General features: G+C 37.9%; 1 protein-coding gene and 1 long non-coding RNA gene across 11 annotated transcripts in view; one reads left to right on the top strand and one right to left on the bottom strand.

Moving 5' to 3' along the window:
• Positions 1–4,030: 4,030 nt before the first annotated feature.
• The window catches only part of LOC112467529 (potassium voltage-gated channel protein Shaker), a 108,612-nt gene continuing 87,253 nt past the window's right edge, over positions 4,031–25,389 (top strand). For 3 of the 10 annotated variants that reach the window (XR_003042267.1, XM_025036204.1, XM_025036205.1), the window contains exons 1-2: positions 4,031–7,047; positions 9,548–10,427. Coding sequence is in view for 9 of the 10 variants with exons in the window: in XM_025036204.1 (XP_024891972.1) it covers positions 10,255–10,427 (173 nt within the window). In the remaining variant the exon portion in view is untranslated. The remainder of the gene's footprint in view (positions 7,048–9,547; positions 10,428–25,389) is intronic. The other 7 variants (XM_025036194.1, XM_025036193.1, XM_025036192.1 and 4 more) reach the window with 7 other exon arrangements.
• Positions 13,582–16,224, bottom strand: LOC112467533. The gene is made up of 3 exons (XR_003042268.1): positions 16,149–16,224; positions 14,900–15,343; positions 13,582–14,560 (listed from the first exon to the last, which is right to left on the bottom strand). It is a non-coding gene; the product is annotated as an uncharacterized LOC112467533 (long non-coding RNA).

Genomic DNA, 25,389 nt, shown 5'->3' with positions numbered 1-25,389 from the left:
AAGCAGGTAGAATATATTACGTATAGAGAATGCTTGTATAATAAAGTCTACACACTTTCGCGCTTTCTATTTTCTTGAAATTTGTATTTATAATATGCAAAGTAAAGTAAAAATCGATATTAAGCATGCGGTATATTTATAAGTCCTTTATTTAACGTGTATTATCCCGGGAAAATCTTCCAAGATGTGTGCCCATCACGTAACATATGAGATCGTTGGGAATAGAACAAATAAATTTACTCGTATATCGTTATTTTGTTTCGGATATACGAATCGAAAAATAAAGCGTGCGATTATTTACGATTCCGCGATTAATTATAATTTAGTAATCGATTAAACAGATATAATTATATTATAATTATTCGGAGATAACTTAAGTATTTTTTTTTTGAAATTTTGGAAGCAGAACTAGTAGACGGGTTGGATTTCTACTGTCACTTGTGTGTCGCGAACAGGAACAGCACCTCGGACGTTGGAGGCTGCAGGAGTTTCCGTGCTGAAAGCTGGCTGAGTCCTTGTTTCTTCTAATGGAACGTTTGTCACATCACATGGTAGATTAAATCAATGTCTGAAAATATATTCTTATCAAAGGGATAAATTCATGTGCATTTGAAACCAGACACTGCAATGTCTAGTCGAGCTATTTTCGTGAATGCTTCACTAACAAGGCCTGTAATATCGTAGTCAGTTATTCGTGCTCCTGCGTTTGCTCTCATCCATATGTCACATCACTCATGGAAGTATTTTTGAAAGGTTTCATAAAAGTTCTGTCGAGAGGTTGCAGCTTGTGAGTAGTGTGTGGTGGTGAACTAATCAAGTAAATGTTATATTTTCTACAAAAATTTATGACATTCAATGTATTATGGCTGCTATGACCATCTAAGAACATAAGCACAGCTGATTCTTTTTAAGGACGTGAGAATTACACGAAATGCTTCAACCATTGGAGGAAAAAGTCGCTATTCATACAACCTTTCGGTTGAGCGACGTCTTCACTCTGTGCGGGAGCATTAATCATGAGACGTTCATTCATTCTCTGTCTTGGGAAGACAAAAAACGGTGGTATAAAATATCCACTGGCACTCATGCAAAACAGGACTGTAATGTTCTTGTCTCTTTCAGCTGAAGTAAGCTTTCCTATTTGGCGTACATACATTCTTTGGAGCTAAAACTTTTTGATGTTTTTGAACGCAGTTGACACACGTTTCGTCGCAATTATATATGTTAGATGGAGGAAAATTATACTGATTCATGAGTTTTTCAAGATTTAAGAAGAACAAATCTACTCGTTGCTTATTAAAACCTACAGCTTGCATCACACTCGTAGACTCAGGTGTTCTTAGTGATAAATCGGGATGTCTAGCCATAAAGTCATAGTAAAAATGTTTACTAGCTGTTTCTTTTTCAGTGTTGAAGCGATGAGAAAGCTTTAGCTCTACTGCTAATTGTAAGTCATATGTCAAGTTTAGAAATTCCTTTTCCATCAGTGGCAAACATCGATTCGATAAGTCTTTCACGTGGTTCACTAATTTTTCTTCATATTCTGATGGGAATGTTTTGATGAACCTACCAATCTTAATGATATTTCAATGATATTTCTTCGACGGATTTTAGATATCTAATTTTATCGTGTAAAGTGCTTTTAGGAATATCATATTTTAGCGAAGTTTCTCTCAGTCCCATTTTTTTTACATAACTTTATCAAGAGCAGTTTTTAGATTATTCTGATCCTTTCTTTTTATTTTCCATAATGTCTCATAGTGTTTCTTCTATTCCTCTGAAAACAAAATATTATACTTTAGAATAAACATAGACTCATAGCGTTAACGTTATCATTGTCCGGTATTAGGGGATAGTGTTCTGTCCGGTATCAGGGGACAGCTAATGGTCAAAATAAAAAAATATATACTTAACGTGCATATTTAGTCACAGGAATTTCGTAGGTATACTCGTCTCAAGTTTACGCGATACATTCTTTTCCTTCTAAACAATCTAAACGATCGACAGTTCTGTTTTGTTTACCGCCCAAAATTGAGGCGTGTTGCTGCGTGCACGACTATTGCTCATCTCCTTCTACCTTTCCGCCACGGCAGCGATACGATTGCGTTTGTACATGCATAGATATTGGCGTGTCTGGTGCTAGGTGCCGTCCGGCGTTAGGGGAACTCCCCCCATCCATTTAGTACAGTTTAGTCCAAATATACATTCAATCAATTTCCAAATATACACATACATTGTACAATGGATTGTTTATTGGAAACTGCTAAAGGGAGATTTGGACCGGAATTCCGACAATGATTTACCTTCAATTTATTATAACTGACAAGTAATACAATTATTTTTATCATAAAAAATAACTTATTATAAGTTCGATTTATTATATTGTGTGATTTATTATATTATATAATAATTAACAAGTACAATTGTTTATTATAACTAATTTGCAAACTTAATAAAGCTTTAGTATATAACATCTATTAATTTAAGTGTTTAACTTCTTCTTAAAGCACTTTCGAACTTGAGTGATACAGCAATTTTTTCTGATTGATACAAACTTTATTAACTTTAAAGACAATTATACGTAAGATTTGTTTCTCAAGATTATTGAATTGCTTTTTTGAATTGAAAAAGAGAATTCGGCATCTCAAGACAAACTTCATCTGACTTTATTAAACGTTATCTACTTAATGGGACTCGTAAGATTCATCTACTGAACAATTTCACGTCTAAAGACTGACTTTCAGCTAAGTTTCTTGGTAGAAACGTGACGGGTCAGTGTCAGCAGTGCCGAATTATGCGACAGGTGATTATGCGGAGATAAGATAAATACTCGTTATCTTTATTATATGTTGTATTATACGAATTTACAACGCGAGAAAGAGAAAACAGCGGAAGGGTAGGAGAAGGAGAATAAAAGGAATAAGGTTTTCGGCAGATGCATTAAAATTATCGTTATATAATCGGCAATATTTGATCTGGAGAAAGCAAATAATAATAAGTAACTTTCTGAGATTTTCATTCAAGTTCCACCCTCGGTCTTTCGGAATTCTTCTCCCTTATATTTCACATATCGGTCATCTATAGCCGCAATCTTGCACAGAGATTGTATGAATTAAAGATTTTTTATGTCAAATCGAATCGAATCGAATTTTATTTGCTCTTTTGAATTTGAATCGAAGCGTGAAAATATAATTTTTAATTAACAATATAATCATTATTAGATTGAATTTTAACACGCAAGAAAATATTTTAATGTGGAAAATATTGATTATATATAATATAAATTCTTTTTAAAACAAAAACATGTTTAAATATTGAATGTAAAACTAATAAAATATATTTTATTTACTGTTGCAATAACTGAAACAATTAAGCGAAAAATCATAGATAAATTATTAGAATACTCTATATAATGTAATATTCAATTACATACATAGAAATTAAAATAAAATTATATTGTTTATTTTATAACCAATAAGCACTCACATCTAGCTTTCTTTTCTTAAGCATTTTTTTTAAGCATATTTAAACTTTTACTTAAAATTTGATAAAAAAATCTGATTTTAATGAATTTGAATTCGATCTTGTCTGATTCTCTCTCTCGATTCGATTCGTGTTCAAATAGAGTTCGCACATCTCTATAATCTTGCGCATACTTGTCGGTACCCCTTTTTCAGCTATTCCGCGTGGCGAAGAATGGCAGGGTCACGAGGGCATATAACAGAGGGTGTACGACGACCAGCGCGGTGTTGCGCCGTGGGGCCGGGGGGAGGGTGGGGGAGGGGGTGGGAAAGGGAGGTACGCCGGGAAGGGATGGCAGAGGTAAGCGATGAAGCTGCAGGGGGGGACAGGAAACGCGGGGGCAAGAGGGCGAGCCGGCGGTAGTCCGGCAGGTAGCTGAAGGGCGGAGGGCGGAGGGTGTGGGCGGCTGGCGCGCGCTCAAGCGCAGGGGGGTGGGGACGAGCGGGGTGGCGCGCACAGGAGGTGGCAGGCTCTGCTCTGGTGCGTCAGAGCCTGCAGTGAGCCCGGCAGTGAGGCGAAACGTTAGGCTCCGCGCGGGAGTCTCGTGGCCGCCCGTTCCCTCTCGAGAGTCGGGGTGCCTTTTCCCACGAACCACAATTTACACACAGACACGCCGCACCACGCTACCCCCCTGCCACCGCCGTCACCACCACCACCCCGTCCCCCTGTCTCCCGTCCGCCCGGGCCCCCTCTCTCCTCCCAGCACCCCCGCCGGTTCGTCGCATCGTGAAATTTCACGCATCTTTTTTTGCGGCTCCGTGCTTTTGTGATAAAAGAAAAAACGCGCCGGCACGCATGCACGACTTCCGGTAGGCGGCCTCCTCCGGAAATGGTTCCGGTGTAGAAATCTTGTGGTTAGATCGGGGGGTCGGCGACACACGCCGCTTTCTCCGTGTGCCTCCGCGTCGTCTCGCGGGGGTGCGGATAGTCCCGTAGACGCGGCACGCGCTTGGATGCTGCGAAACCGGCCGGAAGACTTCAACGCTCCGATCGAGCGTCGAGCGACGCCGGTCGTCGTTTCGCGATCGTCGACGATCGCAAATGATTTCTTTCCCCACGTCAGGATGTCGTTAATTTGCGGATTGAAAGTTAGTGCGTGATTTTCTATCAATTTTTTTTTAAGATCTCTGACGCGCGAATGTCGAGAAGTGCGAAAGTTTTGATCCGCTCGTTGCACTTGAGATATTATTTTAGAGATATTATTTTAGAGTGAGGTGTCGCATTTCCGAAAATGATTCTACGTGACTATTAAATTTACATGGAATATTTAACTCGCGGGTCGAGGGTCGAGAGACCCTCAGGCCATACACACACACGTACGGAATAATAAGTTAAATTACTGCTTTCAAATCTCATCAGGAAAAGTCACTGAATCACGCGAGGTTGAATGAAAAGAAAAAAGAAGATAAATCTTTCTGGGATTCTGTATGAAGATTGAACGCGCGAATGATTTGAAATTTTTGATGCGACGCCAGATATTCAATGCCAATGTCTTTGAAGAGCCTCTTGAGAAAGGGATTTGAAAATCCGTGAAAGGAGCATAGTGTCTTCGAGGTCGAAAGTTCACGAGGACTCCGACTGCGGCTGTTCGTACGCGTGACTGACTCCGATGATCTCTGACGTTGACGTTGATGATCTATCGAATTTTAATTGTTCAATCAAGTAATTATATCGAGCTTTAAAAGTTTATCCGTACATGCATTCTCTTACTTTCATGTTAATATTGTTAATTAGCTTATCCACTCCTTTTGACGTATCTGAATGCTTAATCTAAATGCGCGACTAACGTTGTATTTGAACTTTAATTACGAAATTCCGTTACGCTCTATTATTTCGGTCGACAGTTACTTGAACCTCGTAACTCATCCGATTATAGTTTCATTCAAATTTTAATTTTAATTCGATCATTATTAAATGTATTACATCAATTAATCACACGGTCAGCAATGTGTCTACACCAAGTAGGTTAATATGTTAAAACAGATTAACTTCAGTTAGACTAACATCTCGCTATTGACATTACGAATTTCTCGCAAGACTCGACCGAGTAACAAGCCTCGGCTAGGTGTCGGACAAATAACCAGCTATAGTTCATTAAGAATTCATGAGAGATTTATCTAATTTTAGATTTTTAATTGCGCGACCGGGGTCCAATTCGGTTTCGCCGCCGACGTTTCAATCCATGTGTCTAATCCGAACAACCGTATCGACGAGGTCGATCGATCGATCGCGGACGAAGGTGAAATACGTCCTGGCAGAGACCTTATGGGGTAACGCGGGCTCGCGATGCGGTGGGACGCCGCGTGTGTTTCCCTTGTCCGCGAGCTCTCTCACGCACCGCCAATGCGGCTGAGATCGCGCGATCCCATTGGCTGCTCCCGTGCCGTGGTGTCGGCGATGGGTACGTCCAGGTTCGACGCTCGTTGCCCGACCGAGGTGTGCGCGCGTAGACACTGCGAGGAAACGTTCAACCAGTTAGGCCAGACGGGCGATCGTGGGAGGAGGAAGGCGCGGGACTCTCGCCTCGGGAGACGCTTATCGAGGATCAGCTGCCGAATAACTGGTCGATTAAATGAATTGTCGCGCGGTATCGATGGTGCCTTTCGGCGGTTCAAGTCGCTTTGCATAAAGCTTGCATTTTTATTTTGCGCGCGAGTGTGTGACTGTGCGATTTAGTGGGTTTTTTTAGCGAGCTCGGGAACTCATAAATTTGGGAAAATTTTTTAAATTGTGGCGGAGATAAAGAATCTTAGATTTGAAATGAGAAGTCGTCATAAGAAATCCAAGAGACAGCACCCGAGCATCTGAAATAGTCGAAAAAATTTATACTCTTTTAAAATCTTTGGGTATATCAATGTAATGGCACTAATATAATGGTTTCTGGCTCTGTAAATAATTTTAATATGAATCTTTCGCAGATCCACGAGCCAACGTCAATCATCAACGAACCTCGATTATTTAGACGATGTTCGAAGCGAGATAGAGTCGGCGATTAGTCATTTCAATAAGTTATCAACAATCACGGTAAATAAAAGTCACCGGTTAGGCTCTGTGCCAGTTTTTTGATCGATCCGAAAACCGCTTCTTTTCAAAATTATAATACATCCACACAAGTCGTGCGTACGTGCCGGTCTCGTGCTGCGTCTGGCTCGAGGCCAGAGTAAACGGGAGAATGTGCGAATTCGAGAGGGGCGATTGGAAAAGACGGGGATGGACCGAGGAGTGAAAATGCTGTTTCGTCAATGAGAGAGGCGAAGGAAGGGCGACTCGTGGCTAATATATCGTGTGACGTGATTATTTCGCGGTTATGCGTAGCGAGACGCGATTCAGTACCGGGCGTTATCGCGCCGGCTGCTGAGAGAGGAGAGGCGAGTCCTACGGTCGCTCGTGCTGTAAGGGCGACGACGGGCCCTCGCGTCCTTCGGCCACGCTCCGAAAACGAGCGAAAGTGCAGTGTGCGATACCCATTCGAACGCCGTCGTCGACTGCACCTGCAGGGGTGCATTGATCCGGCGGTGAGGTGAGGTGAGAAAGGGGGCGGGCGAAGGACGGGGGTGAGAGAGAAGGGCGACCGGAGTCGCAGCGCGGTATTCTGCAATTTGCGCAGGACGATCTCGTGAAATGCCGGACCGTGCCGGATTTATTTCTGATTCCCTCGGGATTGGTTCTCTTGTGCTATTGTTATATTATTTAAATTTTGCACATATATAATACTATTACGATACGCTTGACGATACATTTGACGATAACGCTAACACGACTTTGATAAACGGTATTGCATTTTGCAACAATAATTTGGGAAAATATTTGAAAGGATCTTTATAGTTAATGCCAGAGCTTTGAGAAATATCACTTTTTCATTGACAAAATCATTTCAATTGCGTGAAACATGATGTAAATATAATTGAAAGAGTGTAATAATTTATTCAAGATCGATTGTAAATTGAGAATATTCATCACTTCTTAGAAATCTGCTTTAATCGGTTATTTACTCGAGAATCTTTCTTCAACGCGAGCAAGGTCGCGATAAACTTCTACCCTTTAAATCACCAAACGCATTACTTCCGCATTATATCTCAATGGTCAATTTATCGTACTCCTTACGCTAGACTTCCCCCCATATTTTCCTCCGTATGTCACGCCGTGTATATGTGGTTAGCTCCGTCTTTTCTTTGTAACCGGAGTCTCACCATCCGCGAAAGTTTGCCGCAGCCACAGCAACCGCGTCGTCGTCGTCGGTGGGTTGGCGAAAAATATGTCTCGAGTAACACAAAAGGCGTTTAGTGGCGCGACTTATCTCTAACCGGAGCCTCGGCCATTACCACGCCAATTTCCAGATATTTTTAAGGGGATCGATAGCGGACTGTTTGCGGTTCTTATGCATCTGGCACACGCGCGCCGGCCAACATGCAAGCGCCATGGGCAATTTTTTTTTTTCATCTTTCCACCCCTTTGAAGCGTTCGACCCTTTGAAGCACGCCTCTTTAACTGCTTAGAGTCTATGGAAAATACGTTACTACTACCGTGTCGGTTGGAAGTCGCGTAGTGTATTTGAACTCGCGGCGGCAGTTAATTAGCTGTATAGATTTTTTTTTTACTTTTTTATCGAGTTTCGAATAATCTTTTACTTAATAAATTTTATGCCATTATTGGATTTGCATTTTTTATCGGAAATGCGTGTATTGATTTTTTTACGTTTATACTAAAATTTATTCAATGCTCGCTACGTAACACACGCATAATCAGCATTAAGTATTCTTTATGGATGCTTATACCTTGTCATCTGTATCGTGATATAGCTGTATCTTGAGTAATCTAATTACGATTACAAGCTGTCTGCAGATCTCGGAAATCGTCTCATAAATCTTCTTTGGGTTGGACGGCTGGCGCGTAATGTTTCTTGAGGGGGAGTGGAAGTAATTCCATTTTTCTCCCCGTTGCAACTGTTTTTTCCGGCTTAGCCTCGTTTTTCCGCGATAGCACCTTTATTAATAGCGCGTCGCAACAGGAGCTAAGTTTCCCGTGTCGTTGAATAAATATTTATTTTTCGCACTTTCCGCGGCTTTTTAACAAGTGGATGATATATACGCTCGCTAATTAGAATTATTTTTAAAAAATAATCTATTTACAAGTATCGTATATTTTCAATAATCAATAAGAGTTTTTTATTATAAACAATATTTGTTTGCATTAAAAACTGAAAATTGCTTTATAGCTTTAAAATGTCATGCCCAATATCTATTTGTTAAATAGTCTAATTAATGATTGAAAAAGTTAAAAATTATTTTATATAAATTAAAATATTTATTAGTTAGATTGTTTTATTGTAATATTATAATCCGCGGCGCTGTACAGCAGAACACATGCACTATAATTATAAGACTTTGTTTAGAAGACAATTCTAAAAGACCGTTTTGCAATCCTTTTTTTGCATTAAAATGGCAACAATTTTCTTTTGTGAGAAAAAGAAAGAATTGAATATTGCTTTTAATTTCAATTGTCGAGACTTTTTTCAAGCTTAAATTGTTATTTTCACGATGCTATCATTTAATCTTTAAGCGAACGGTTTAAAAATAAGATGCTGCAGTTCGGAGGTTAGTTCTTCACTTCAATATAAAATGTAGCATTGAGAAGAAAATACAATTGTAAATGCATCGTGTAATTTTCAATAGCTGCTACAAAAATAGTTCATTGGAGAATATTTTGTCACATCTCGACTTATAAGCGGTGCATTGATTTTCAAAAGTCCATGGACGACGAATAAAATAATAATTGTTTGGTTTATTTAATAAATTGTTCAGAAATTCAGAAGCAAATAAAATTTAATATAAAATTTGCCGAAACGAATTTATTGAATATCGCATTATTGCGAGAACGTGATGCATTATTCTGTAGCTGTGTAGCAACATAGTTGATCGAGACCCGATCGATCAATGTTTAAAGAGAAATCCCACCTCAAAAGAGAACCAATCCCGCGAGAGCACGTGGAAGAATTTAAAAGAATTTGTACTCTTTCTCCGCAAAGTTCGACGGATCTTGACCCACCGCCGTTCGCCAACTTCCTTCGTTCAGCCAGTGGTTTAACGTTCGTCAGAAGGAAGAGAAAACACCGAAGAATAGCTCGTCAGGAAATTCCGCAGACGGCAGTGACGTCGTGAGAACGTCATCGGTCATCGCTGTGTGAGATCGGAGCGTCAGGCGCGAGGAACGCGGAGTGCGGAGTGCACAAAAAAAAAAACGGGACGGTAGTGGTGTTGAGGGTGCGGGGTGCGGGGCCGGCAAAGCCTTGTGACGAAACGAAGGATTAGATGGTGGAGGTGCTCGGGGGCCGGGCTAGGGAGCCTACGGGGCCACGCAGGGCACCTCGCACCTACCCAGGGCCAGTGCAGCTGCAGGTGCGCCGTGTGGGCCCCCGCGTGGACGTAAAGGTCACCCCTGCTCCGGTCCAGCTCCTTCGGGCAGACTCGAAGGCAGATCGCGGAATTTCTGTCCCCGAGACGAGCTCGGACGAGGGCCAGGAGGCACGAGGCCCCGAGCTCGACGTCGCGCGACACGCACAAAGCGCGAAGAGCGAGATACCCCCGTCGGAAGGGATCGATCCGACGGGACGAGAGGACGAGACGGAGAAGGAGGACGTTGGTCCGAGTGGACGGCCGTTCGCGGCCGGATTCGAGCACAAGTCGGAGCCCGGAGTGTCGGGCTCCCGCGTAAGGAGCGAGGCTGGCGAGCGCAATGTGGCAGAGCGGCGGCATGGGCACCCATGCGGCCAACAACCCATGGATGAAGCTGATGGGCATCGTCACCCACAAGGAGCGGAGGCATCACGAATCGGCCGCCGCCGCCGCTGCCGCGTCTGGAGTGCAGGGTTCAGCGACCACCGGCAGCAACGATCGGACGCTCAATCAGTGAGTTTATCACACAATATTATTCCTGAAAGAAAGAAACAATAGAGTATAAAATACAATATTTATAAAAAGTGGCAGATTATACAAACTATTTCGCATTAGCTGATATCGCCATTTTTATCTTTTTATTGTACCATTACACATTTTCACCGAGTTTAAGCGTTATTCCTACTATTAAAATCATAGTGTCAAATTACGACTCAATTTGAGAAATTTTTAATCATTAAAATAAATCGCCACTGCTTCTACTCAATATGTCGTTAATTTAACTAAACCAATGAAGTTAAAATAATACTGTTTTGTGTTAAAATAATAGTACACATAATGGTTACAAATAACGAAATGTTATTTAACTCAAGGTATTGGTTTAAATTTTACACAGTTGGAAAACTTGTGTTAAATGATAACACTGGTACTATGTTAATATTTCATCAAAAAAAGAAATGTAATTTTCATCGTAATTTGTAGTTAATTGGGTGCACGATTAACTTTTATGATGGAATTAACACATGAGAAATGTTCTTTTTACATTTTACAAATGTAACAAAACACCTTTTTCGGTAAATCTTAATACATTTAATAAATACGTACAAATTGTGTTACTTTAACATATTTTTTAAATTATTTGAATAATTTTACATTTTATATTTGTTAAATTTAACACAGTATGTGTTAAATTTACACAGAATATGTTGATTGTTTAATACGAAAACTTTAAATCAGTAGATTTTTTCACAAAAGGTACACAAATTTTCCAACTGTGCATGCTTTAATATTTAACGGTGTAAAAAACTATGCGCGTGCGCGTTCGTGTGTAGAGTTGAAATTAACGCGAATGAACTGTTACCAAGCGTTGCATAAAGCTGAAATTACGTACCAAAAATGCTTACTCGGATAATTCGCAGTCGAAATAGTTATCGCTCATAACGCCGTCGAAATGACGAAGCGAACGAAATGATTGAAACTCGATGAGTCTCTTCAAGATTTCCTCGTTGAAGGGTCGACAAAAGCAAACATCGTCGAGAAAGAAGGAAGCGGCGGATCCGCGAGCACTGCGAGCAGGGATCGAGTTATAGACACGCTCATTTCCTGTCATCCTCGATCGAGAGTACTTGATCGCCTTATAAATTCTTCGCAAGTGTTCCGGCATTCGCGAGAAGAATGACTTTCACAATTTGACGAGTCCTCGGTTTCAAGCTGTCGACTGTCGAGTAGATATTGGTATTTGCTCTGCATAGCGACGTGTCGTATGACACGTGTCTATTTTTGCTTTGTCGTTTCATTTCTGCCTCGCAACGAATTCTTCAACTCTTCATTCTTTTCTGTTGCGTATCCTCGTTGAATTTGTCAATTTGCAAATTCGCGTTATCATTATTTCAGATTTTAAATTCTAAACTAGATTAGATAGATTATTTTATAATTATTTTCAGAAAATTATGAATTTTCGTATGTTTTACAGAAGTGTAGCCAGTGCGCGATAACATCGATAAAGCGAAACAGGCACATATGTGACGTTAACAAGAGAGAGGCAGTTTCTCTTCGCTTCTCCGTTGCTTCCATTGTTCTTCCGTTGTTGTTTCAGTCGCTCCGAATAACTTTGTCTGTTGTTCAGAGCAATCCATCAGCGTATTGCGTTTATATACGCCTATCATCTATCTTCGCGATTCGTAAGTTTCTCTGGTTTTCGCCCACTCTTGCGTTGTCGCTCTCATCAAGTAGACTTGTTAGTCAAAGCGCGATGGCCAATTTTCTCCTCTTGAAATCATGCATATTCCAAATATGGATGAGATAGATGCAAGTATATGTATAGACTGTTATTTAAGAGCGTCCTTTGTCGCGTCTTCTTATACGTTTGATTTATATTTAATTAATTGATTATATTTAAAATACATATAATAAATAAATATTATTAATAAATTGATAATAATATTAATCCGTTGCCTTACGATAAAGTTAGCAATAAAATAGAAATAATACAAAAATAACAATTTTAGAATTTATAAACTTTTGATCCCTATATACTTTTCAATTCTTATAATCTTTTATATGATTAATATAATAAATGTTTGAGAGGTTCTTAACTCCAATTCAATGTTAATATCAAATTTTTACATATGCGTATATAGAGTGTCTTTGAATTGAGGGTACAACAGAAAAATAAATCATTACAAGAAAAATAAGTCGAGAATATGGAATAAAATTTTCTCGCAGGTTTTGATGTCAAGAAAAATAATTGTGTGTAAATCGAAAAATTAGTAATATATTTATACTTACATTTAAAATTGAAATGATTGCATCGTGTTATCAAATTCGTTTTGCTAAAGGCTATTAATATCGATATAATAATATAAAGGCTATTAATATAATAATACAATAAAAATATAATTCTCTATTTAATGAAATAATTTAAGTTGTTAAAGAAATTAATATGAAATTTAACATGTGTAAAATATATAAACGTTTTTTTTTCGAGATATAGAATGTTATATCTTTTTATATATATCTTTATAATCGTTGATGAAACATGTTTTTGTTGCTATATGATACAAAGTCTTTAGACGTCTAAGCTAAAAAATGTGTTGTAAATTTTCCATTCTATGTGAATTATTTTTTCCCAAAAATGATATTTATTTGTATGGAAAAACTTGATTCTACATTTTTATTTTTATTTTTTATTAGAAATCATTCTTTTCCTGTTGTACCGCAGTACCGCAGTAGTTCGGAAAAATTCTGTATTTATGGTATCTCAAATTTTTGTTTTCGTTCAAACGCACTTTGTGTAGTGAAGAATATGACAACGCGTTTACCGTTTATCGTCATTTAATTTCCGGTTGAGAGAACGGTAGAGAAACGAGGATCGTTTCCTTAGAAGTCGTTTTCGATACTGACGAATGTTATGTTCTTCGGACAGATGAGCGATTCCTGTGAGCAATTTTATCGCGCCGCGAGGAATTTCAGTGACGGCGGAGAAACATTGAGGAATGCCCTTATGCCTATAGATTCTCGAGAGTACACAACACACACACACACACACAAACACACACACAGTCGTATTTTAGACAGCTCAACTGCAAAGGCGAGCAATATGACGAATTTCGGGATTTTTGTTTCCCTGTCGAAGAATGTCACCTATTATTTTATGTGATGACACAAATATGTTTACCAGTTTCGTGTTGAGTAATAAAAACGACAAAACATTTCTCGAAATGTCATTCAGCAGAAAAGAAATGCGAAAATCCGCGATTGAATTGATATTTCGAATCATTACGTGTAAATTTTAAATATCCAACAAGAAAACAACTCCGCTAAAAATTATTATTAGTTTTTAAGTAACTTAACTTGAATGCTCGAGCTGAGATTGATTTTATTTTACTTATTATCTACTTAGCGATATAGTTGGCGGAATGATACGCAATGAAAGCTCCACTTTCTCGCTTTGACGATAGAAACGTGATGCGCGGGTGGACACTGATATCGCGTATCGGAGAAAGCAAAAAGATATCACAAGAGGAGAATACTTTTTCGCGCAAAAAACGACTTTATTGGCGCATCATGTCGTACGAAATATCGCGAAAGCGTTTTATTATCTCTTAGGAATTTATATATACCTATATATATACAATACATATGTTGTGTGTGTGTGTGTGTGTGCTTGTGATTAAAAATTCTGCAAACTTTTGGATTTGATTTTATTAAGGCAATATTACGTTAACAGAGATATTCTAGCGTTATAACTGAAAGAGCTATGCGAAAACAAAGGAGAAAGACTGTTAGATTATGTCACTGCTGCAAATCAGTGATAGACACCAACGACTAATTCGCCTAAAATGTCCGACAACCGATGAATTTGCTCCACTTCGCGGCCAGAAATTGAAAGGAGCTGGAAAATCACATTTACCTACCTACCTACATTGAAGAAATTGAATCGAAGCGCGCATTTCTCGTTCCACATTTGTCTCTCATTAGATCTTGGTGAGAATCTATGCGCTTGCTTACCAGCCAACCTCGGCTCCACTCGGCGCTGTCTATTATTTTCCCACAAACAATTCCGCGCCCATTGCTGCAAAGTTTGCCCCGATTTGGCGTTCGTTCATTTATGTTCGATCAACAATAATGATAGATTCGCGATAGCACTGGAATACAAGTGAATTAAACGATAGACAGACGTTAAAATACCATTAAATATTGTTGTAAAAAGATTGTTCCGTGCCAAGAACGAGTCACTCAATTTAAATCAATTAACTTTTGTGTTATAACTTATGAATCTAATATGTATGAATTTCTTTGCTTTAGCAAGATTGCTTAGCTTTAGCTAAAATTGCAAATTTAAGAACGATAGATTTAAATTAATTAGAGAAGAACGCTATTTTCGGTCTGGACTGGATCTTGGAAGCCTTTATAATATTATTTATGTAAATAATATTTTTTTGTCAACACTTTTACGCCTTAGCCAACCATACGTCGTTACTTACGGTCTTTAAAGCCATAGAGATTTTGATACGATAGAATTCTGAATCTTGCTGCCTCTCTCTCTGGTACGCGTATACTTGAATACAGACTCTAGAAAGGACATTAATATATACCGTTTTAAACAACCTTAAAATTTATGATAGTCAGAACTTATGATATACAGAATTCTTTAAAATATTTCTTATAATAGATAACTTTGCTCAATTTTATCGAGAACATCTTTCTTTACGTGACGTTGCAAGATTCGCTCGTGGCGACGACCCTTGTGGGAGAACTTATTTCCTTTCCAACATTTTTCATGTAAATTCCCCGAAGCGTTTAGGTGCGTTGATATACTTTGGGGCTCGAAAAGATTGCAGATTTTTCAGGCCAAACTGGGGATTACATCCCTATAAATCCTCTTTTTCAGCAGGCTGTACTTTTGACGAGAGATCTGCTTGAAGCATCTTTTAATATACGGATACGTGGCCGGAATAAGATCATAAATGGGACACTCAATTGATACGTGATTAATAATAGCACGGAATGAATAAGTCGTTCGCGCCGCGATCGCATTTCGTTACTATTACATGCTCTATTATCGCGATCAATACATCACAGTGCAACACGAGGGGAGTAATAAACCTTATCGGAGATATAGCACACGCATAATTGAAAACGATCGGGACACGCGAGAAATAAGAGAGAGAAAGAGAGAGAAACGTTACTAATTTGCATCCTGGATTTCTTTTCTTATAAGATCTTCTAATTACGTAAAGTAACGCCTAATGCGCTTTTTCTTAATCGCATTACACGCTCTTTCTTGCAATGTCCTGATTTCACTTGATTGAAATGTATTAACAGTAATTCACAGTTAATAAGTAATTGACAATATTATTTCTCTCTAATTGATTGTACGTCATAGGGTCACTATTTCCAATGTCTGTTAACTTCTAACCGACGGTTAACTTTTCAGAAAAGCGAATAGAAATCGGCTATTTTGAAAATTAATCGTCATTTATAGAGATTAACAAGCATCGGAAATAGTGATTCACGACGGTTAATTTTCAAAAAAGCCAAGTTAACCGTCGGTTAGAGATTAACAGACGTTGAAAATAGTGACCCATAAACGGTTATGCTTTACTTATTATTATTAATAATAATAAGTGAATTTAACCGATATGTGAATAACACAAATAGATAGAAGTGCTTTATATGGTCGCGCTAAATCTTTAATTGTGCCTAATAACATTTTTATGTGAATGTACCTACCTATATAAATTTTTCCGCTCAGCAAACTACACGCCGATGTTTTGACATGCTGTCGGTTTTGACAGACAGTCTCAAGCTGAAGCTGAAACAGTACAATCACATAACTAAATTGATAATCACATAACTAATTTAACAATAATCAGGCTAATACCATTATTAAAACCACCGCAAAGGATTAGTTGTGAAAAATATCATCTCAGGGTGATATTTGTAAAAATATATTAATTTATGTTCGAAGCTAACAACAAGTATATTCGAAAATAAATTTCACGGACGGTAAACAATAAAGAAACGACTTTGCAAAGTATGTAGTATTAACTTACTTTTTACAGGCCATTATTTTAAATACAATCTTGATATCTGAAAAAGCTTTCGCTTTACTGTGGCCTTTCGTAATACAATCTGTTTACTCGCGCGGCTTATCGCCTATAAACGTAATCGCTTTTATAAACGCGATTATTTTTCCACGTGAGTTCACATAGACAGATCGACTTGCCAAACAAAGTGTATTATAGTCATCGATATCTCAAATTTTTTTCTTTTTTCCAGCTTTTTATTTTTATTTTGATTAATATTAAAAATTGTGCTTGTTATTGCAATTAATGTGCTTAACGTTAAAAATTATGGTTGTCATTATGACTGTTTCAGGATTGAAAGTATTATTACGGTACCGAAGCACGTTATTTCAGTTCCCCTCTGTTCAAACGTTCGTCGCTATCGCAAATATCTCTCCTCCCTGCACATACATAATTTAAAGTGCGTTTCTCAAAGAAACCTTGCTCGTAAACGTAATAATGTCGCTGAAAGTATTCCTCGACCCATCTTTGAGAAAGCCTGTCGCGCGATGTTTCCCTCAGCTATAACGGCTTCCATCCGTTCTTATTTAAAAATGACGAAAGTTCGGTTCAATTTCTCGCGGCGCCGAAATAATTCATCCCGACTTAAACGGTCGGGACCGGACCGGTATATAGGCGGGAGGCGGAGGCGCGACGGCTTGAAAGCGGGCACTTAGCGCCCCGCCGGCATAAGAAGGTGGTTGCCGGATTCTCATTACGTCCATCATCGAAGCGAAAGCCCGGTCGATTGGGTGCGACGGAGCTTTTCCGACCCGCACCGGCTAGACCGTATCTTTTGTCTAAGCACCTGTTGCGATCCACTCGGGACTATGCGAGGAGGTGAGATTGCCGCTACCTCCGACGCTGGATTTAGTCATCTCGAATGCATAGTTATGCGCGTATCCTTCTACAATGTCTAACGGCAAATGCAAACGTGTAACTTATTGCGCCGCCGAGATTGTACGTATACGAGCTTCACGTGCTGGGAAAACGTGTAGAATATGTTCGCTTAAAAATTTCGAAATTAATAAATCGTCGATCCGCGATATCCGCGAATAAATTGCGCGGTCCGCGTCTCCTCTAAGAGGATTTAATATCCCATTGCGGTCCCTTAGCTTCAATGCATATGATATTCTTGTTGCATCTAAATGAGATGTTCTCGCATTTCCTGGCATAATACCGCGTGCGTGTACACAATTTCTATAGATAGTCGCGATATGCATATGTACATACGAGTATGCGTGGTGTATAACAGGAAATGTAAATCGCGGGGCGTAATACCCCGGTAAAACTGACACGAGAGAAACTATACTGACAAACGTCGTCATTTACAATAGGTAAAGTGATTTTCCCAAACGGCGTTTCACGAAGAAAGAAAACATGTCCGTGATGCGAAAGGATTGAAGAAAAAGGGAAGAGGGAAAAAGAAGAATCAAAGAAGAATTACTTCAGCAGAATTGCACTTTTTGCCCAGACAGCATGCATGTCCAAAATTGCGACATAAGACGTCTTAAAGACATTTAAGACGTCTTAAGTCCCGATTTTGAACATGCTGTCTGAGTACATTATGACGCTTACGATCGCGTTGAGAATCCGTGAAAGATCATACTGGCAGCTCCCTCGAGAGGGAAGAAGCGAGAGAAATGGAGTGGATGTTAAATCGCGACGAATGGATAACGGAAAGGGTGAAGTACTCAGGTGGAGGGATCGGGTGCGGAAGCGATGCGCATAGACGAGCGCAGGCGAAGACGAAGGCGAAGGTGGTGGCGTAGCCTGTGGTGGTGGTGATGGTAGCGAGTGGTAGACACGCACATGGATTTGACTGCGGCCGCGATGACGTTAAGAATAACGAACGAGGCCGAGGGCAAGAGCGAGGCTGCGACCCGACACTGACTCGCAACGGAGGCTCCGTTACTATCATTATACATATAGCGCGCCTATACAGCATGTCCGGTATAGCACTCATACGTAGAGTCTGTGCGGCGTCTGGCATGGTCGTTTTGCGCTCTGCAGCGGTTCTCAGGAAACCAGGTAGTGCCCCTTGTCCACTGTTAATCATAGCGATCGTCTACTTGATGAGCAAAATATTATTAACGCACTGTCACTGCGCTATTATAACGATATTTGATAACGATTAACATTCTTGAAACGTAGTATTTGATATTACGTCATAATTGACGTTGGTACTGATGTCAGTTGCAACTACATTATAAAACATGTCTGGAGTAATATTTTTACAATATTTGAAGATGTCGTGTATTTTTAAATGACATTTTTTTAAATATTTAAGTCAAACATTATGTGAGAATATTTAAAAACTGCGCATGGTATCAATATTATCGCAAATATGGATCTATTATTTCTTGTTTATTAAACACCTAAAAAAGAACGTTAAAAATATATAAAAAGACGCCAAGTATATTTTGCAGTGTGTTTACGCAAAGTTATTTTGTAAATGATATTAGGCGAAAGACTAAATTATTTACATATTTTGCAATTGGCACACAATTCAACTATTTATTTAAACCGCAGCTTGAAAATTCTCTTGAGAATTCTCTTGTACGTACCATTTACAGTTCTGACTAATTTAACAAGTTTAATTCCGAAAAACTCATTCGATAAACAACTGGAATTTGCAACACGCTTACAGAATATCGTATTCAGCCGCTCATAAAAAAGCCGTGTATTTTCTAAAACCGCAATGAAAAAGACCAAACATAATGCCATGAAAAAGAAGTGTTAGATATACTCAGACATTTACATATATTAAATGTGAGTAAAATCGCAGTAGACAACCGAACATAGTAAATCGGTTTTAAGAGTATTTATTTACAAATTTATACGATAGATTATTTTCAAAATAGTTACGTTTAGTTAGTTCTCTGTTATTTTATTTAAAATGCAAGTTATTAATAAAATAATATGCATGCTGTAAAAATAATGGCGACCTGTCTAATATCGATCAATCCTTTTTTAAATTAAAGTTAATTAAATTTATATGATGGTATCTATTAAACAACGACGAGAATCGGAGAATTCGTTTTGGGGGTGATTCTTGGAGAACCCCTAATGCAGGGAGAGACCGCGGGCGCAGCAAACCTTTAGCACTACCTCGCGCCGATTCACGGCAATGCGGTACTCCTATCTATGTTTAATAGACTGCATAGGCGGCGGTTGCAACATCGCTCGTGACTGCGTGTCTTCTGTAAATCCCAGAAAGAGCGAAATATAGAATAAAAGTGTTCCTAGCTGGTTTACTTATGTCACGTTATAAAATGCGACTGTACGTTATGTTTACGGTATCAATTTGAGCCAATGTGACAACGTGATATTTTTCAGGATTGATAAAACATCGGTATTATCGCGGAATTATTGTGAGGAAATTTGTAGGCAGAGAGGATAATAAAAGTCGCAGCAAATTTTGGTTTATTAAATTATTTGCTTTATTCTTGAATCTTGATATAAGTAAAAATACGTAGAAAATTTTGGAACCAAGATTTTTTATATTTTAAGAAAAATTTTTTAGTTTTTATTTAATTTCACGCGTTCTTTATTTTACAAATTTATGATTCTACATAGATTTCTCTTTCTGTAGAATTTTAACAAGTCAATGTAAAACTTCGAACTATTGAGAGAGAAAAGGGCGTTTTTCCAATTTGATAAGTCCTTAATTGATTCTTTTCGTTTGCATATATACTTTTTCGCGAGATGCATATTTTTGTCAAATATATATTGTTCTAATATTTTCTTCAATTAATAATAGCTGAAAATGTTTTTTGGTAGATAATTTAATGTATACATTATAAATTAGTATCCATAATTATTTATTTTACTGAAAATCAAATTACGTTAAGCAAAAGCAATTATTTCTCTTGATTCCACAAGATCATTTTAACTTTAGATAAATATAGTTAAATATATATTAATATTTACTTTTAGAATTAATTACTCTCCGGAGTTATACATTTAGATTGTTTCTATGCGTATATATAAAAGCATAATAAGCGACATTAAAAACGAATAAATTGTCAAACTACAGCCGTAACATTATTAAATATGCAAGCGAGCGTAAGAATATATACTTGTATAGGATTTGCATATTTGTCAGTCGATCTAGCAGACGATAATTCTATTTCCGCTTTAATTATTAATATAAGTAGAAATACTTGCACATCACATTTATTAGATGGAAAAGAAAAATATAATAGAGGAAGAGTATACATATATCATACGGTTAAAAACAATATTAAAAATTTCTGGTATATATTTTAATATCTCTAAACGTCGCAATCTTTCAAGTGCAGTTCCGATCAAATGAACAACCGTGTCACCGTTATTGAAATTATTCCTATACAATCGTTTAAAAAATCGTATTGTCTTTTCCATTGCTTTTCATTTTTCAACTGCTCGAATCGTGACAACATCATCGATATTCGCGCGAGTGTTTTTCTGCCCGACTGGCTGTCTGGCACATGGATTTATCCACGTAGGATATTTCGCGGTCTGGCTGTATAACTATCGACCATGTCTACGCATGTTGCAAGATATAAAGCGGTATATCCAAGCAAAATAAACTGTCACATCATATTCCGCTGTCATTCGCCAAATGCGAGTAAATTCACGTAATGAGGGTAGGTACGTTTTTCTCGTGCAGATGATTGAAGTCCACTATTAAAATTTTTATTACTGCGCATTTAATTTATATCAGATTATTATTTGAATATTTTCTTCAATTAATAATAGCCGAAAATGTTTTTTGGTAGATAATGTATTACTGTAAATTAATATAATTATTTATTTCACTGGAAATCAAATTATGTAGCGGAAGTAATTGTTTCAACAGTTACAAATTGTTTTTTCAAGCATTCAAGCAAGATACATTTTTTTCAATTAATAAAGGTTAAAAATGTTTTTTCGTAGATAATGTATGCATTGCAAATTATTATAATTATTTTGCTGGAAATCAAATTATGTTAAGCGAAAGTATATAATTGTTTCAACAGTCACAAATTGGTTTTCCAAGCATTCAAGCATGAGACTTTTTTTTATTATTATTTCTAATTATTTGCTCTCCGTTCCTGGCGCAGAAAATGTCTCGCGCACGTGTTTTAAGTATTAAGTTTTACAAGACTTCCCGGTACAGGTCGGGAATGCGCGACGAGTTGCTCGACTGTTCCTTTCGTGTCTTCCTCGCATTTCTGATTTAAGGTTTCGTGAATTTTTATGTTCTACGTGTTTCACATCGAATGCTTAGGAATGTATAGGATGTACTATCTGGCGGATATAGCACTTTTTTATTAGTTTGCATAAATCATAAAAAATTATGTCAGTATGATAAATGTATATATTAATTTTTTTCTGAAACTATAAAACTTTCTTCTACAAGTGGAGCCAGCTGCAGCTTTCAAAAGTTTTTTAGATCACTGTGCAGCTGTTTTTACTCTGCAATCAAATAGGACATATCGTTACTAAATAATGTAATATTAAATAGATGTCGACGGATCTACAGGATTTAAACAGTTTGAGAATTTTCTTTCTCTTCTCGCTTTCTTATTTACTCGAAAATATTTTTATTCATAAAAATAAGATAAAGGTTTACTTCTTTTATTTACATACTGACGAATTATATGTAATTTAAGAAAATTTATCGTTTTTAATGTAAATGAGGTAAACGTGTCCGCTCGAATGTAATACATTTTAAATAATTTGAGTATGAAATATACATTATATACATATATCATATATGTATGACAAAATTGATACTGATATTTTAAAGAAAGCTGCAACTAATTTTGTATTCAAACTTTAATGTTTTAACACAATGTTTACATTGTTGAAATAATCAGACTAACCTCCTCCGCCCCGCTCGCTATCACGTTCCCGCGCACCGTCTCCATCTTCATCCCTCGGCACCCTATTGGCTCGGATCGGCCCGGCTTTCTATCGATCGATTATTTCAATGACGATCTATCGCTCTATCGAGTCGTCTCTCATAGGTATGCGCGAGCCATCAGCCATCTTGTCGAGATTGTACGCCGCGCCGGTGCGAGAAGAGCGTCCGCCGTCGATCTCGCGAGTGGCGGACTTAACTGTGCTAGTGTAGTGCTTAGCGGTGATCGATTCTTTGGATTCGAAGTTATTTCGAAGAAGCTCTCGTTCGGCCGGTCGCGGTCTCGTGCCTCGTGAATCTCGATCTCGAAAGAGAGCAGGACAGTGATTACGGGCAACAGTGTGTTTGACGGAGCTCGGAGCTCGGAGCATTCTATCATCCGGCGTATTTCTCCGCAACGGACAATACTCAGAAGGACGAATCGAAAAGACGGACCTGCTCAAAGGTAAATCACGTGATTCGTGTCCCGTACCGAGTTTTGATTGTTCTCGAAGTTAATGCAAGGGTCTCTTTAACAAAGATTCAAAAATTGTAAAAGAATTTTTAGCGTGAATCTGAAGTTAAGAAACCAACTTCTTCGGTAATTCTAAAGTTGGTTAATGAGTGAATTTTTTTTGAAACTTTGACTTTTAGTCTTGTCGAATGTATTAAAGCAGTCTAATCTATGCGACGTATATCTCAGCGAAGCGCCGTGTGACGTCTTAATTCGTGACGTCTATTCGTGACGTGTACACATACGCACACATATATACGCGCGCGTGCGCCACGCATGCAACGCATTCAACACCGTGTATAGCAATATATATCTAGCATCAGTGTAGATATTCAATAGCCTCTTTATACTCTTTCCCGTAGGAAGTAGGCTGTGCACAAAGCAGTGCCGCATGCCGTGGCGAACTAATATTGACGCATCCTCACGGATCATATGGCATAATCCATAATCCTCGGTTTCAGCAGCTTGAGAATCCCAGCGTAATCAAACGCACCGTGTTCCTCCGCTAATAGCAGTAAAAGGAATAAAAATGACGAACAATGTTCTTTCGATAGAAATGATTTTTACAGAATAGTCTGACATTTCTGGAAATTAATGCAAAGTAACCATAGTTATTAATTTTTTATAAAGCAGCAAATTATCCGAGAAAAGTTCTTAACGCGCATAATTGATTATTGAAAAATGACGAATATTTGTGGAAAGCGTGGTGTAACATGAATGATAACTTCTCGTACCACACTCCCGCCGCAAAATCTTTAGAACACATTGCGCTCTTGAGTCTTAATGGTGCTTGAAAATGGTTATCCAAGTGCTTCTTCTGTCATCACGAGGGAATGAGGTTTTCGATTTAGCCTGCCACGAGCTTCTATAGGAAAATCTTCGCTGACGCTTCCGATTGCGATCACCTCCACGAGACTGTAAGGAGAATCAGAAATGTTAAGAATTGCATAAAATTTAAAACATGCAGAGCTCTTTATAAACGATATCAGCATATGTAAATTCTTTTAGATTTTTTCAACGATTAGTTTTTGAGAAAGTTTGTAGTAGTTCAAGATTGTAAAGTTTAAGATTTCTTAATGTCACTTGTATGTCACAATAAAACTTTCATCGCATAATTCTTTATATTTTATACAGTAAAGCACTTGAAGCTAACGTGATGCTACTTGAGATGTGACGTAAAAGAGTTATCTATTTTATGCTGAGTTTTTTTCGTTGTCCTATAGTAATTTCGACTAAATAAATGTTTTTATGTCGATTTAGTACTGCGTTTCTATTCCGCGATGCAAATTTTAATATTACAGGAAAGCTGTGTGGTCATATTGTTTAAATCTTTGAACCTACTTTTAATATGATATATTCTTTATATATTAAACAAAACTGTATCCAGTTTTTAACATTGTTAATATAGTTATTTTTGTTGATAAATTGATATGTAGCATCGAGTCTCTCATTGAAACACATTAAAAAAAATCATGAATTTTGTTATAAATTTCAAAAACTAATCGGTAAAAAGATCTGCATGCTGATATTATTTATTTATTTGCAAATAAGCTTACGCTTTAAATTTTATGCAGTTGTTAACATTTCTGATTTTCCTCACAACTTCCTTAAGTTCAACACCTGAGACTTAAGAGATCGGTATAAGGGGTTGGGCGAGGTTAATCCAATTATACCTCTCTCCCGTCTATTCTTCGGCTTTTGTTACCGCAGGCATCAAGAAGTGGCTTGCCAAATCACTCGCCGGTATATAAACTCGGAAGCTCTGAAGAGTCTGAAGAGCGTAGAGACGCGCGAGTGTTATAACGTGCCACGTGTTGCTGCGTCGCGTGTAACGTTATTACGTCCCGGCCGATTATGCAGCGACCACGGGAAAGATAAAAACTGCTAATGATCGCCGCGTGAATCGCGTAATACTTCGTCGTATTATTCCACGCATGTCGTATAGTCGATCGTGTGGGAATGAATTGCTTGTCTTAAATCCAAGTCTTAAATCCAAGAAAAGGAACACCGTATGACTGTATTTAAAATAATATAGACATATGTTTATATATAGGCTTTTGAGAGAAAAGAAGGAACAAAAGACACGTATATTTTTTAAGTTGAGAAAAGAAATGGTAATGTAATCTTGTTGCGCACTTCTCATTCATCATCTTATATTTGTAGAAAAAATTAGGTGTTAAAAACAGTGATGCTTTTTTTTACTGCAATTGCGATAAATTTTTAATATTTTAAGCTCGGTGCACTCTGTTATTACGAAATTTTCCGCGTAATTAAGGACGCTACTGAGAGAAAACTACATGGTGAGGAAAAAGGGAGGTCGCGACGAGATCGTGCCTGAAGAATTAATTACTGCTTTTTGTACAGAATACTTCGAAAATGATATCTCAAATTTTTTAATTTGTCTATAATATAATCGCTGTTTTTTAAACAAAAGTTTGATGAGAATGGTCATCTTGTTATTGTAAATTAAAGTTTAAATACCTCAGAAATTAATTTTTTAATTGAAAATTTGTTAAGAGAAAA

This window comes from Temnothorax curvispinosus, unplaced genomic scaffold (genome assembly GCF_003070985.1).
Source record: "Temnothorax curvispinosus isolate PA1 unplaced genomic scaffold, ASM307098v1 QBEX01017496.1, whole genome shotgun sequence".
Classification (NCBI taxonomy): Eukaryota; Metazoa; Arthropoda; class Insecta; order Hymenoptera; family Formicidae; genus Temnothorax; species Temnothorax curvispinosus.
Note: the sequence above shows the minus strand (reverse complement) of the source record. Positions and strands in the feature narration are given on the sequence as shown.